At 37.7% G+C, this 16,514-nt stretch overlaps 1 protein-coding gene across 4 annotated transcripts in view; it reads right to left on the bottom strand.

Moving 5' to 3' along the window:
- CENPI (centromere protein I) overlaps positions 1-16,514 on the bottom strand; it is a 57,066-nt gene that overhangs the window by 19,448 nt on the left and 21,104 nt on the right. For all 4 annotated transcript variants that reach the window (XM_061137281.1, XM_061137283.1, XM_061137284.1 and 1 more), the window contains 9 exons: positions 16,120-16,242; positions 15,714-15,881; positions 15,444-15,564; positions 14,221-14,312; positions 8,630-8,747; positions 8,478-8,542; positions 5,336-5,430; positions 1,711-1,846; positions 468-592 (listed from right to left, as the gene is read on the bottom strand). In XM_061137281.1, coding sequence (XP_060993264.1) covers positions 468-592; positions 1,711-1,846; positions 5,336-5,430; positions 8,478-8,542; positions 8,630-8,747; positions 14,221-14,312; positions 15,444-15,564; positions 15,714-15,881; positions 16,120-16,242 — 1,043 coding nt within the window. The remainder of the gene's footprint in view (positions 1-467; positions 593-1,710; positions 1,847-5,335; positions 5,431-8,477; positions 8,543-8,629; positions 8,748-14,220; positions 14,313-15,443; positions 15,565-15,713; positions 15,882-16,119; positions 16,243-16,514) is intronic.

The following is a 16,514-nucleotide window of genomic DNA, read 5'->3' as shown; positions in this document are numbered from 1 at the left end:
TCCCTCATGCTGACATTTTAAGAACACAGTTAAAATAGTTCCACATTGAAAGGTCATTCCCAAAAGAAAGCCAGGTTTCCTATTTCCAAAGGCCCTGGCAGAAAACAGATAACAATCTGATTGTTCTGAATATTTTACTGCATTATATATAATAAGCTTGCATGTGTGTATGCAGTCGTGTCCGACTCTTTGAGACCCCATGGGCTGTAGCCTGCCAGGCTTCTCTGTCCATGGGATTCTCCAGGCAAGTATACTGGAGTGGGTTGCCATTTCCTTCTCCAGGGGATCTTCCTCACCCAGAAACTAAATCTGCATCTCCTGCAGCTCCTGCATTGCAGGTGGGTTCTTTACCACTGCGCCACCCGGGAAGCCCATATAATCTTACTGTAGTATATTTATATACTTTATTTTATAGCTGGAAAACGAGGATGGGATTATGATATAAAAATGGGGAAAAGGTTTCATACCTGTCCATAATATAACAGAGTTGATTCAGGATACTGGAATCCAGGCTGAGGAGTGCAGGATAGAAGACCCCAGGAGGAAACACCACCACTAATGGAAGGTTATAATTTATATATATGTCACACACCTTTTGGGAAGAATGATAATATCAGTATATAAATTATTCCTCAGAACCCCTCAACCAACTTCACCCAAAGAAGCATCACTAGAGAATAAGCAACAACATTAGGGTTGGTCCTGCCTGATTCATAAACAGAATAGGTAGCCACAACTTGCTTAAAAATGTACCTCACCAAACAGTAACCTTATGATAGAGGATTATTTCTGGAAGGTTTTATTATTAAAATCTCTTTTTTTTTTTTCTGGGGAGAAATCTTAGAGTTAGGGAGAAAGGGGAAAAGAACATTTCTTTCTTAAGTCCTATGCATGCTAAGTCACTTCAGTCATGTCCAACTCTTTGCGACCCTATGGACTGTGTAGCCCACCAGTTTCCTCTGTCCATGATATTCTCCAGGCAAGAAAACTGGAGTGGGTTGCTATGCCCTCCTCCAGGGGATCTTCCCAACCCAGGGACTGAATTCGCCACCTAGTATGTCTCCTGCATTGGCAGGCAGGTTCTTTACCACTAGTGCCACCTGGGAAGCCCTAGGTGGGCTTAAGTCCCATAAATACTGATTTATCACATTACTTAGCTGTCAACCTGGAAAACAAACAAGCAATCTTCCAAGCAAACATAATACAACTAGGTATCAGTGAAGGGAAGAAGCCAGGAAAACTGAGATTAGTGGGTACTTCCTAGATAATAGTTCCGTCTAGGTTGAATATTACAAAACAACAGAAGAGGACCAGAATCATAGGTACTGGCAGAAATAAGGCTGAAAGCTGGGGGTAGAGAGCTAAGGAAACAGCAGTTTTGTTTTTTTACCAGGGGTTAGAGATCTATAATGGATGAGCAAAAAGACAGACTTCTGTCTAGGGTTAGCATTATTCAGGGGAATGTCTATTAAAGTGGTACCTGGAATTCAGAAAAAAGCATTTGCTTTTTCTCCTTGTCAATTATTCAGGCCAGAATATAATCATTAACTTCAAAATTAACCATGTTTAACTTTAGTTTATTAACTAAAATTAACTATGATAATAAGACCATAGCCCAACGTAATAGTTGTGCATAAAATTTAAACAACAGAGTAGTAAAGCAGACAGCTATCACAAAAATCTAAGTAGGGGAAATGGGATGTATACTACCTTCTCATAGAAATCCAAAATAAAGTGCAGCAAGAAAGTATGGTTGCTTTCCAAGCGCACTGCAGTAGTGGACAGCCATCCTACGTAGTGAATCAGTTCGGACACAGAGTTCATGGATCCACCTAAAGTTGTCTCTCTGCAATAAGAAACCATGACATGCAGATCCGTATTAGCAAAAGTCCTCACAATTTCCCAGCTAAAGCTGGATTAAATATACAGCAAAAAGTTGTTGGGAATTTCAGAAAATGATCGGCACTCCAAAGTACAACTCACTTTAAAACCACAGTGATCACAACATACAGCCATCTGCTGCTGCTGCTGCTAAGTCGCTTCAGTCGTGTCCAACTCCGTGCAACCCCATAGACAGCAGCCCAACAGGCTCCGCCATCCCTGGGATTCTCCAGGCAAGAACACTGGAGTGGGTTGCCATTTCCTTCCCCAATGCATGAAAATGAAAAGTGAAAGTGAAGTCGCTCAGTCGTGTCCGACTCTTCGCAAACCCATGGACTGCAGCCTACCAGGTTCCTCCGTCCATGGGATTTTCCAGGCAAGAGTACTGGAGTGGATTGCCATTGCCTTCTCCATACAGCTATCTAGGGAACCATTAAGACCAATTCATAGAATATCCTGAGCAACCACTCTAATATTAGTAAATAACAGAGAAAGAAAGGATTAAACTCCAGACTTTAGATAATATTACCAATGTCCAGGGACCACAGCAGTCAGCAAATTAGTTTCTAAGTACACAAATCCAAAACCAGTTTTGCCTGAATTTCTGAATTAAAAATGCTGTTAAAAATATATTCACTTTAACTGGAATTCAATTTTTAAATTGAATGAGTAAAATTTCTGGCATCTTTCATTCTTCTGGTAAAACCCAGATCCAGATATTTTATATTCTAGCCAAATCAATGAATTGTGTCTCTTTAAATGACACATGGGTATAATTGGTTCAATCCATCCATCCATTCACTCTTGTCCTACAATCCACTGTTGACTGGATTAGGAAAAGACTGGGAAATGTGATTTCATAGCTTTACCCTCAGACCTAGGTAGCCAACAATGGTTATGCACAAGGAAAAAGGAATCATATATAGTCTGAGAGCTTGAAATGATGACAACTCTACCATTACCCACCACCATGACATAATTCAGTGGCAGAGCAAGCAGGAAAAGATTAAGAGATCATTCAAATAGGTGGGGATACATACAGTCAGACTGTCACTTGCAAAACTGTACTTTATGATTTCTGGCAGCACTTGACAAATATGTCTGAAATAATCTGCACAATAATGACTGCTCAGACAGCATCCTTTAAAAATGTTTCTCTACAGGACACTACAGGGGGTATTTTAGATGACACAACTCATCATTCAGGATTGCCTTCTACTCCCTACTGACTACAGCACGTTTAGCACTTCTGGCTTCTACCTACTAAAAGATGTTAGCACCCTCTTTCCAGTCACTGTGCCAACCAAAAATGCCCCCTGGAGAACCATTGCTGAGAACAGTTTCCCACCCTTCTCTCCTTGTGATCTACAACTACAGTTTACTCCCTCTATGGTACATGGTCACATGATGGAGACATAGCATTACACTCCTGTCTCCAAAATGGAAGGAATTATAGAGAACTTAAGAGCTATATTTTATAATGCCAAGTAGTATTAAGACAAGCATAGTTATCTACAATTATGTAATTTATTTGTTTTAAGAATTTTAGAAAGCAGAGCCCCTTTTTAAATGCCCTCTCAAAATTTATGACACTAATTAAAAAGGATCCTAGGATTTTTAGAAATAAAGTACAGAAATTGTAAACCACCTGTATTAGGGTGCCTAAGACTTACACTGCAAATTGGCTAAACATTATAAATGTAAACATACTATTCTTAATAGAATTGAGGCATTTGAAAAGATTAAGCATTCAAATGGAATTTCTTATGATAGGGGTTCCCAAACTTTAGCTTGTACCAAAATTCTGGAGGCATTTGTTAAAACACATATTTCTGGGCTCTACCTCCAGTAGTCATGTATGGATGTGAGAGATGGACCATAACAAAGGCTGAGCACCGAAGAATTGATGCTTTCGAACTGTGGTATTGGAGAAGACTCTTGACAGTCCCTTGGACAGTAAGGAGATCAAACCAGTCAATCTTAAAGGAAATCAACCCTGAATATTCATTGGATGAATTGATGCTGAAACTGAAGCTCCAATACTTTGGCCACCTGATGCGACGAGCTGACTCACTATAAAAGACCTTGATGCTGGGAAAGAATAAAGGCAGGAGGAGAAGGAGGTGGCAGAGGATGAGATGGTTGGATGGCATCATTGACTCAATGGACATGAATTTGAGCAAGCTCTGGGAGATGGTGAAGGACAGGGAAGCCTGGAGTGCTGCAGTCCATAGGGTCACAAAAAGTTGGACACAACTGGGCGACTAAATAGCAACAAGTTCCCAGGTTATGCCTATGTTGCGGGTCCAGAAACCACATTTTGAGAAGCACTGCTTTACAAGATACTTTCACTACTCACTAATGCTCCATTTTCTTCTAAAAGTGATCAGACATACATGATATATGGAAGCACTGTAATAATAAATATGAAGAAATAAGAATTTTCCAGGTAACTTCCAAGAATCTTGTTTTCTCCATTCTCATAACAAAGTTGGAGATAACTATAGGGAAAAGAACATAGAGAAAAATAGATCTAGACTAATCTTACCAAACTAACCACCAAGTATTTGCTATTGAAGCTAAGGGATCCTTATGTTATAAAGTAAGAATGTGACTAATAATATAGGGAATTTGAACATTGATTAGATATTTGAACATATTATAAACTATTAATTTTTATGTGTTATACTGATATAATTTTTCAACTGCTGAAATGATGTCTTGGTTTTGCTTAAAAAATATCTAGTACAAAGGAGGAGAGACATGAAGGGTGCTAAAGATGAGAAAGTTAACCATGAGTTGGTAACTGTTGAAGCTGGATGATGCGTACATAAGGGTAATAATTGTACTATTTTCTCTACTTTTGAATTTGTTTGGAATTTTCTATAATATAAAGTTTAAAAAATTAATGTTAAAAAAGAATATAGGAGAACCCAAGACTCTAGGTAGAAAGAATCAAAGCAACCTGGTTTAGGCAGTTCCTTGAAATTCAGTTAAGTCTTTGACTTTCACTTTGAGGTTTTATATTTAACAATAATGAACATAATGGAAATTCAGGGCTCTTTTTAAATTACAAAGTGAAATTAAATTATTAATGTATACTAGCAAAATATATCAGGGAAACAAAAAAAAATCTGTACAGCAAAATTACAGATTTTCCTAGCCATCATCAAAATTGACTTCACATATAAGCAAGAATACAAACTGAATGAAAGCCAAAGTTGCAAGTTCTAACGTTAGAGGCTTAGGGGTTGCTTTCTGATTTATATAATAAAACTTAAAGAATTAATCTTTCTCACAGGATTGTGGGGAAGGGTGAAAAGTAGAAAAAAAAAACCTTAGAAAAGTACAATTTACTATTTACATAGAGCAATTAGGTTTCATGTCACACCATTAAACTCCATATGCAGTTTTGCACAGATCAACTCTTGTGGAGGGTTATAAGATAACTCACAGAGGACTGTTCCTCCCAGATTTCACGTGGATGTCCATAGAAAGCCACAGCAGCCAATTTTGCAGTAGTTCTTTCAGACACTGAAGAACACTACACTGCAGAGGCAAAACAAAAAATCATTCAGTTATACCATAGTGTTGAGAACTAACAGACTAAACCAGAGGCTTAGAGATAGAAGGGACTATGGAGACAACCACATCCAATTCAGAACCCGCTATAGCTGCTGCTCCAATCTGACTGGTCTCCCAAGAGACAGATTAATGCAAGTACAAGTTTATTTTGCCATTTTCTCTACAAGCTGGCCCCCAGCTTATCAGCAAGGAATAGACTCTTGTTTTTCTAAATTATATTCATTCATAATATATTACATCATCAAATATGGCATCACCCACCCCTTATTATCTCCCCTCAGAGATCCTCTTAAGTTGCTTCAGATATGTGTTTCCTACTCTTTTCACCTTGGGTCTACAACTGCAATTTATTGTTGGTCATAAAATTTATCTTCTGTGACTGTGGAAAACAATTCTATAGTTTTTCCTTTCTTAGGCTTTGCCTTGATATCCCAGGAACTTATTCACATATAAACAATATAGTCTTGAAACAAGTGTGACTAGAACACTTATAAGGATAAATTGTCATATCTACAAATTTGAAAGCAATCCACACCATCCCAAAACCTAATACAGGAAATCTTTCTCAAACATCCTTAATAATTAATGGTCTAGATACTATTTGAATATCTGCAGTGATACAGTGCTCACTGCTACTTCATTGAAGAGTTCAATTAATTTTTTTTAGAAACTGACACACCTCACATTCAGATTATAAATATGTTTGAGCTGAAATCAAACTTGGAATCACCTTCTAAAATAATTCTATTTTAGAATTATATATAATTATATATATATATATTTATATACATATATATTTAGAATTATATATAATTCCATTTCTATTTTGATGCTAATTTAACATTTGCAAAGATATTCAATATTACTATGTCATATTCAGAAAATCTCCACTCACCTACTCTATCCCATCCAGCCTTCATATTAATGGAAGGCATGAGGTTTTTATCTTTATAAGAAGGGGGCATGGGTTTAAAAAAAAAGATTGAGAAGCACAGCTCTACACCACTCCTAAGTTATGGTCTCCAACTTCATCTGGGCCCTTAATAAAGCCCAGTGATCCTTTTACCATACTTCTCTTCAATCAGCTGTCTCTCTCTCCCATTTTTTTTAATGGCTGTCCTCTTCACATAACACCCTCTTGAAGCTCCCTACTCAATTCTGTCCTCTACAATGCACTTCTTATTTTGAGAAATTTAACATTTTTAGGAAAGTATTTCAATTTCTTGTTCTTTGTTCAAACTGTACAAATATATCTCCATGTCCACCTATCTCTACATCCTTGTTCCCAATCTTAGAAAAGAGTAGTACCTCCCAACCCCTTACCACCATTCAGGCAAATCACTCTACCTAGTCTTAAACCAATACTATCATGCTTTTTCTGAAACCCTGCACTGTCAATTATCCCCCATCTTTCCCCCATTTTCAACCTCTCTTTCTTCTTATCTGGCTCCTTCTATCCTATCTATAAACATGTCCAGGTTTTTCTCACTCTGGGGACAAAAAAAGTTACAACCTTCCCTTGATTCAAAGTCCCACTGTAGCTCTCTTTCTCTATCCCTCCCTTAGCCAAACTTTTGGAAACACAGTCAATACTCATTGTCTTGTCTTCATTTCTCATTGACTCCTCAAGCTCCACAAATTGGTTTTTACCCCACACTCCACTGAACCTGTTCACAAAAGTAGCCAAGACCTCTGTATTATCAATTCCAAAAGAAACTTTTTTGGTCCGTATCTTTCTGGACCCTCTTGGGATACATGACAACATTATCCCTTCACTCCTTCTTGATAGCCTGTGTCTCTCTGTTTGGAACTGCTATTCTCCTGGTTCTTTTCATACTTCTTGAAAATGTTCCTTTATAGACTCTCCTTTTCAGTGAGAATTAAGTAGTAAGTATTCCCTTGATTTCTGTCTTTGGCCCACTGTCTGTTTCCCTTCCTCTCTCCACCTCCTACTCTCAAATATGAATATATACATGTGTGTATAAATGTATCCTTGTTAGGCTGGAACATATGAAACTGCCAATTGTCAAACAGCTTTGATCTATCAGGTTAAATCTATTCAGATGGTTTAATCTAATATTTACAGATAAACAGCACTCTAGATTGGTAAAATAAGAGAAGAAATAAAGAATAACTGAGGGACTTCCCTGGTGGTCCAGTGGTTAAGACTCTCCACTCCCAATGCAGGGGGCCCAGGTTCATTCCCTGGTCAAGGAATTAGATCTCACATGACACAATTAAGAGTTCACATGCTGTAACTAAAAATCCTGCGTGCCATAACTAAGACCCAGCACAGCCAAATAAACAAAAAATAAACATTTTAGAAAAAAAAGAATAACTGAATTAGAAGTTTGGGATAGGCAATTAATAAAGTACCATTTGATTAGGATAAACACTAATCAGGACAATATATTTTTTCTGTAAATGTGGCCAACAATAAATGATTTAAGGTGAAAAAACTACAAAGGAATATTACTTATATTGTCACTCTTTTAGAATAGGAATAACCATTCTATAAGAAAGTGGCTCTCAAATTTAGATAGAACTCCTGTAAACCACAGCGTGTTTTTTTTGTTTTTTTTTTTGGAGAATACTCCAAAATAATAACACATTTTAATTTTATTATATAAGGTTAGAACAATTTTATTAACAGAAAATGACTATTATAACACATAGTGTGCGCTCAATATATATCTGAGAAATGAAAAAGTATATCTACAAAACTATCAAACACAACAATCAAACTAAGTATGCTTAAGTTATTTCCTAGTTTGTTTTTAATACTGATTTGCCACCTGTTCATTCACTTCATTATCTGCCACAAGTGGAAACAGTTCAGGAAAATTATATGTGACAAAACCTTAAAAACAGAAAATTCTATACATTAACTTTGATTTGAGTGACGTAGTACCTCAAGTCCAGGTTCAAGTGAATCCTATTAAAAAACTACTGTTGTAATGTGGGTTTGAAATTGTGTACCACCAGCCATAGACTAAGACAATGTTTTTTACCTTGAAAAAAATAGATGATGTAAAGAAAAGCCGTGAAAGATGGTCAAAAAGAAGTGGCTTCACCTCTAAAAATCAGAAAAGAAAAACATCATTCAATTCTTTTAATTAACATTACACTGAATTAAATGGCTCCAAATTTTCATGATACATACCAGAGAAGCTACTAAAAGGAATCCAGCTCACAAGTTGAAGGAACTGTGATCGACAACAGAGGCCATCCCAGAGAGGAAGGCTCTTATACAGGAATGCTTCACAGGAATAAAACCCCTCCTATAACACAAGTTGATGGTAAAACCTTACGTGGAGCTCTTCAGTCATAACTACACTCAAAACAACCAATTTATATTGTGCAATAGTTGTTTTACTCTTATTTTTTTGTCATAATTAAAAGCCTTGGGTTAGGTATCAGACTTTCTCCTAAAAAGAACCAGATGATTAATATTTGAATACTTTAACATCTTTATCAACATAGTTTTCAAATACCATAAAACTTCACCAACTAAAAAGAAGCTAAGAAATCAAATTATGAAATATTTTTCAAGATAAATGAAACTATTATTTTGGAGTACATGCAGACACTTGAATAGTCCATAAAGTTGCACAGTAAGCCTGGAATTTCAACAGGAGCCACAGACCAAACCTGAACTCCGGGCAACACCATCTGGGGAGGGTTGAGTGTCTAGCTGCTTGTGTTTTCACAAGTGAGTGAGGATCCAGGGCTTTCCCTTTTAATTCTGTCATCCTGAGTCTTAAATAGTGGCATGCACCAAGACTCTATTCTGCACCTTCTTTTCAGACATGAATTCTCTGAACAATCACATCTTATAACACAGCTAAAACCATCACCTATATCATGAGAAGTCTTAAATGTCTGCATTTGCAGCCCAAATCTCATTCTGATCCCTAGACTTATTATCTAACTGCCTATTGAACCTCTTAGATATCCCACAGGCATCTTTTAAACCAAATATATCTTTCCTTCTTAGCCTGCTTTTCTTATACTCTCATCATCATCTTTCCAAGAAGAAAATCTAAAAAGTCAACCTAATTCTTTTATACTCACCACCATTATCCAAACCCAACTTCTAATTCAATGGTTTCATATAAAATCCTTAAGATTTATTCAACAAACATTTATTGACAATCTCTTTTGCACCAGGTACCAAGTTGAACACCTATACATGAAGAAAAGTTAGACAGGGTTCCCACCTGTCTGGAGCCCATAATGTGTGGAAAAACAGATGCTTCAAGATACCACGATACAGGAAAACACACAAGAGCCAAGGGAGCACAAAGAAAAAAACATCTAACTCAGATTGACTAAGGCTTCTTGATGGTGCTGATACCTGAGTAGCAGCTTAATAGTACAACTCAGGGTTACCCAGGTCAAGTAATTAACTGACTTAACATATTCAGCAATCAAAAAAATGCTGTTGATTATAAGAACATAGGGTCACTGCTTGTGACTAACAGGGAGGAAACAGAGCCCTACCCATCAGCAGAAAATTGGATTAAAGATTTACTAAGCATGGTCCTGCCCACCAGAGCAAGACCCAGTTTTCCCCACAGCCAGTCCCTCCCATCAGGAAGCTTGCACAAATCTCTTATTCTCACCCATCAGAGGGCAGACAGAAGAAGCAAGAACTACAATCCCACAGCCTTCAAAATGAAAACCATAACCACAGAAAGCTAATTAAAATGATCACATGGATCACAGCCTTGTCATGGCAAATGGGCTGCATGACTCAATGAAGCTATGAGCCATGCTGTGTAGGGCCACCCAAAACAGATGGGTCATGGGGTGGAGAGTTCTGACAAAACATGGTTCACTGGAGAAGGGAATGGCAAACCACTCAGTATTCTTGCCTTGAGAACCCATGTATAGTATGAAAAGGCAAAAAGATAGGCACCAGAAAATGAGCCCCCCAGGTCAGTATGTGTCCAATATGCTACTGAAGAAGAGCAGAGAAATAGCTCCAGAAAGAATGAAGAGGCTTTGGCCAAAGTGGAAATGACACCCAGTTGTAGATGTGCCTGGTAGTGAAAGTCAAGTCTGATGCTGTAAAGAACAATGTTGCATAGGAACCTGGAATGTGAGTTCCATGAATCAAGGTAAATTGGACGTGCTCAAGCAGGAGATGGCAAGAGTGAACATCAACATTTTAGGAATCAGTGAACTAAAATGGATGGAACTGCGCAAATTTAATTCAGATGACCATTATATCTACTGTGGGCAAGAATCCCTTAGAAGAAATGGAGTAGCCCTCATACTCAACAAAAGCATCCAAAATGCAGTACTTGGGTGCAATCTCAAAAACGATAGAATGATCTTGGTTCATTTCCAAGGCAAACGATTCAATATCACAGTAATCCAAGTCTATGCCCCAACCACTGATGCTGAAGAAGCTGAAGCTGAACGGTTCTATGATGACTTACAAGACCTTCTAGAACTAACACTAAAAAAGATGTCTTTTTCATCTTAGGGGATTGGAATGCAAAAGTAGGAAGTCAAGAGATACCTAGAGTATCACGCAAGTTTGGCCTTGGAGTACAAAATGAAGTAGGTCAAAGGTTAACAAAGTTTTGTCAAGACAACACATTAGTCATAGCAAACAATCTCTTCCAACAACACAAGAGACAACTCTACATATGGACATCACCAGATGGTCAATACTGAAATCAGACTGATTATATTCTTTACAGTTGAAGAAGTTCCATACAGTTAGTAAAAACAAGATCTGGAGCTGACTGTGGCCCAGATCATGAGCTCCTCATGGCAAAATTTAGGCATAAATTGAAGAACGTAGGGAAAATCACTAAGCTATTCAGGTATGACCTGAATCAAATCCCTTATGATTATACAGTGGAAGTGACACATAGATTCAAGGGATTAGATCTGATAGAGTGCCTGAACAACTGTGGATGGAGGTTTGTACACTGTACAGGAGGCGGTGACCAAAACCATTCCAAAGAAAAAGAAAAGCAAGAAGTCAAAGTAGTTATCTGAGGAGGCCTTATAAATAGTTCGAGAAAAGAAGTGAAAGGCAAAGGAGAAACAGAAAGATATACCCAACTGAATGCAGAGTTCCAGAGAATAACAAGGAGAGATAAGAAAGCCTTCTTAAGTGAATGATGCAAAGAAACAGAGGAAAACAACAGAATGGGAAAGATTACAGATCTCTTCAATATAATTAGAGATACCAAGGGAACATTTCATGCAAGGATAGGTACAATAAAGGACAGAAACAGCAAGGACCTAACAGAAGCAAAAGAGATTAAGAAGAGGTGGCAAGAATACACAGAACTGTACAAAAAAGGCCTTAATAACCCAGATAACCATGATGGTGTGGTCACTCACTTAGAACCAGACATCCTAGAGTGTGAAGTCAAACGGACCTTAGGAAGCATTACTACAAACAAAGCTAGTGGAGGTAATGGAATTCCAACTGAGCTATTTAAAATCCTGAAAGATGATGCTGTTAAAGTGCTGCACTCAATATGTCAGCAAACTGGGAAACTTAGCAGTGGACACAGAAAGGTCACTTTTCATTTCAATCCCAAAAAAGGGCAATTCCAAAGAATGTTCAAACTACCACACAATTGCGCTCATTTCACACACTAGCAAGGTAATGCTCAAAATCCTTCAAGCTAGGCTTCAGCAGTATGTAAACCAAAAATTTTCAGATGTATAACCTGGATTTAGAAAAGCCAGAGGAACCAGAAATCAAATTGCCAACATCTGTTGGTTCATAGAGAAAGCAAGGGAATTCCAGGAAAACATCTACTTCTGCTTCATTGACTACACTAAACCTTTCATTGTGTGGATCACAACAAACTGTGGGAAATTCCTAAAGAGATGGGACTACCAGACCATCCTACCTGTCTCCTGAGAAACCTGTATGCAGGTCAAGAAGCAACAGTTAGAACCAGACATGGAACAACAGACTGGTTCAGAATTGGGAAAGGATTATGTCAAAGCTGTTTATCAACACCCTGCTTATTTAACTTACTTGCAGAGTACATCATGTGAAATGCTGTGCTGGAGGAATCACAAGCTGGAATCAAGATTGCCAGGAGAAATATCAGGAACTTCAGATATCTATATGATACCACCCTAATAGCAGAAAGTGAAGAGGAACTTAAACAGCCTTCAACTAAACAGATGAAGGAGAAAGGGGAGAGTGAAAAGGCTGGCTTAAAATTCAACATTCAAAAAACTTAAGATTTTGGCATCCAGTCCCATCACTTCATGGCAAATAGATGGGGAAAAAGTGGAAACAGTCACAAATTTTATTTTCTTGGGCTCCAAAACCACTGTGGATGGTGACTACAGCCATGAAATTAAAAGACACTTGCTCCTTGGAAGAAAAGCTATGACAAACGTAGACAACACATTAAAAATCAGAGACATCACTTTGCCAGCAAAAGTTGGTATAATCAAAGCTATAGTTTTTCCATTAGTTATGTATGGATGTGACAGCTGGACTGTAAATAAGGCTGACTGTGGAAGAATTGATGCTTTCAAATGTGGTGCTGGAGTAGACTCTTGAGAGTCCCATGAACTTCAAGGAGATCAAACCAGTCAATCCTAAAGGAAATCAACCCTGAATACTCATTGGAAGGACTGACGCTGAAGGTCCAATACTTTGACCACCTGATGCAAAAAGCCAACTCATTAGAAAAGACCCTGATGCTGGGAAAGTTTGAGGGCAAGAGAAGGGGGCAACAGAAGATGAAATGATTGGATGGCATCACTGACTCAATGGACAGAAGTCTGAGCAAACTCCAGGAGATAGTGAAGGACAGGGAAGCCTGGTGTGCTGCAGTCCATGGGGTCGCAAATAGTTCGGACACAACTTAGCAACTGAACAACAACAGTGACCTTGTGAGATTTTTCTTACTGGCCAATTCAATTAATTTAATGCATTCAGTTACATCTTCAGTTTGTTCCCTTAAACCTCTTTCTCTGTTTTTGTGTGTGTATCAGGGGTGACACATGCCATGAGGCTTGTGGGACTTTAGTTCCCTGACCATGGATTGAACCCGGGTGTTCAGCAGTGACAGCACAGCATCCTAGCCACTGGACAGTCAGGGAATTCTCTAGATCTTTTTCTCTTATTTGGATAATTTAACAAGTTCTATCTTCACAGCCAACAGTACAAAGCTAAACATCAGTTCAATTGGCTCTATCTATAATGAATTTTGGGCTTCCCAGGTGGTACTAGTGGTAAAGAACTCGCTGGCCAATGCAGGAGATGCAAGAGACACAGGTTTGACCCCTGGGTCAGGAAGATCCCCTGCAGGAGGGCATGGCAACCCACTCCAGTGTTCTTGCCTGGGAAATCCCATGGACAGAGGAACCTGGCAGGCTACAGTCCATGGGGTCTCAAAGAGTTGGACACAACCGAAGCAGCTTAGCATGCACTCATGATGAATTTTGAATTGAGCAAATATTGTTTACAAAAGATGTTAAGCACCAATGAAAATGTGTTCAATGAATATTTAAATAAATTAAGAAGTGATGAAGTCATGGAACTCTGCTCAATGTTATGTGGCAGCCTGGATGGAAAGGGAGTTTAGGGGAGAATGGATACATGTATATGTATGTATGGCTGAGTCCCTTTGCTGTTCACCTGAAACTATCACAACATTGTTAATTGGTTATACCCCAATACAACATAAAAAGCTAAAAAAAAAAAAAAAAAGAAGTGGTGAAATGCGTAGGAAACAAGCAGAACCTTACTTGTAAGAAGCATTCTGCCCTGAGGATAGTGTCCAGGAAGTTGGCAAATTCTTTTCCATGATCATAATTATTCACCTTGTACCAAATACACTCTGGAACAGAAATATTAAGCATAAGGCTCTGGTTGCACAACAATAAAAGCTACACAAAACATCACCACAACTCTAAAGTGACAAATAATAAATATAAACAAGCTATCAATCTCATACATCCCAGCCAGCTCACACTGGAGACTGTAACATATACATGGAGGTGACAGTGCAATGTTCCTCAAGAACTTGGTAATACAGGGGGAAAGCTTATAGTAAAAAAAATAAAGTGGTAAAAGTCATATATAATGAATATGATTAGCTTTATGCCTCACAGTAATCCAAAAGAAAGTAAGTGTATGAATTAAAAGCATGAGAATGCCTAAATTTAAATTAGGGTGAACTGGGGGTAATCTAAGAGTGGTAGAACTTTAGTGAGTGGAAATTTAACTGTATCATACCCTATGTAAAGAAAGACTCTTAGTAGGAAAAAGAGAGTTACCCTGGAACTGACTAAACCTGACCTTAAACACTCGATGAGTCAGGATTTGCTTATCCAGGAAAGAAATAATCTGGTGAACACAATACTATTTTTAGAGAGATGGACCCCCTCAGAGGAAATGAAATGACTGGGTTTTACTATGGCCTGGATGAAAAACTCTCTCACTTCCCTTTCCTTCAGTTCAATAATTAAGAAACCTTCTGATGACTAATGTGGCTCCCACATATACTGATAGCAGAGAAGAGCTATTCTAGTCAGCAAACATGAACATTTTGGTCACCAGAAGGAATTACTTCTATCAAGAAATAATAAGTTGACATTCTGGCTTACACAATAGTCTCAGAGTTTGGTTAGTATTAATCTGGTGATTCTGCGGGCTTAACAGCAAGTTTCTGAACATACAAAAGATAGAGAGGCCGTGGACTGTGACAGTCATCAAAGTGGAGGCACCCAGTGAGTTCTGGTGATGATGCAGTAGTGTTTCCTTAACAACATATCTCCTTTCTTACATTCCCTTGAAATTAGAACAATGGCAGTATTCAGGCTCTGAATATATGATTATCAGAAAAAATTATTATAGCTTATGAAGGCTCCTCCTGTCTAGACATCGTCACTCTTTTAAAAGAAACCTATTTCTAAACCATCTTGCTCCTTCTTCATTCATCTAACACTTTAAAAGCATCAATTTTTACCTTCTTGTAATGTTTGACTCAACCAGTGATACAGCCTCAGTAAGACTGACTCATCTCTGACACAGTTAATATAGTGAAGTAGCAGAGAGCTGTTGAGCACTGCGCCCATCTGAGAAGGCAGCTGCAAAGACAGAAAAATCAGTCAACTGTAAGAATATAAAAAGGAGATCAGAGCAACAAGGAAATCATCAGATAAGAAATATACAACAAAAATAAAGGCCATGAAGATCAAATGGATTATGCAAATTAGCATGTGGCCCAGTTATATACCTCTAAGCAATGAATGTTCTGTAAGAGTTGAGGGAAGCTTTTAAGCTGTTCCAGTGGAAATGATACATTGCTACTGAAGTAATCAGAAAGATTCATCCTTTTTTTTCTACTTTCTTTACTGTAGTTACAGGAATTTAGCACTGGTATAATTGAGTGAGAATTCCAATTCTAAAAAAGAAAGATAATGAAACAATCAGTGGATCAAACAGATTACAAACTATAAATGTAAAAGCACTTATTAAGGTGATCTAATGAATAGAATCTGAATGTGGTTTGCATAGAATCCTAATTAAAGTAATTAAAATATACTCAGAAATCTATAATCTCTTCCAACATCTGAAACCTTATGATTTGAATTTAACAATAAAGAAGGCTGTGGAAGTTATTTGGGGTTTTAAATACTTACTCTTTTTATAGGATGGACATTAGCTAACATCAACTTTAGAGGTTCTGAAGGAAATCCTTGATTCCTTGACCTCAGAGCAAGTAGAGCGGTCTTCCACAGATTCTCTGAATTCTTAAAATAGATCTGTAAATTTGAATATAAAGTACATGAGAGGAGGTATCCATAAGTTGGAACGGCATAAAATCTGAAACTCTTCGTTAACTGAAAGTAAATTAATTATGAAATATTTTGCACCCATGCAGGTCCATTTAAAGTGTTTTTTTTTCCTAATCAGGAATCTATTAAGAACATTGAATAGAATCAAAATGAAGTGTTAATCCCTAAAAAACTTCTCAGAAGCAACACTACAATATTAGTATGCTATAAACATTTTAGTCAAAATCTATAAATTAACT

The sequence above is a fragment of the Dama dama genome, chromosome X (genome assembly GCF_033118175.1).
Source record: "Dama dama isolate Ldn47 chromosome X, ASM3311817v1, whole genome shotgun sequence".
Classification (NCBI taxonomy): Eukaryota; Metazoa; Chordata; class Mammalia; order Artiodactyla; family Cervidae; genus Dama; species Dama dama.
Note: the sequence above shows the minus strand (reverse complement) of the source record. Positions and strands in the feature narration are given on the sequence as shown.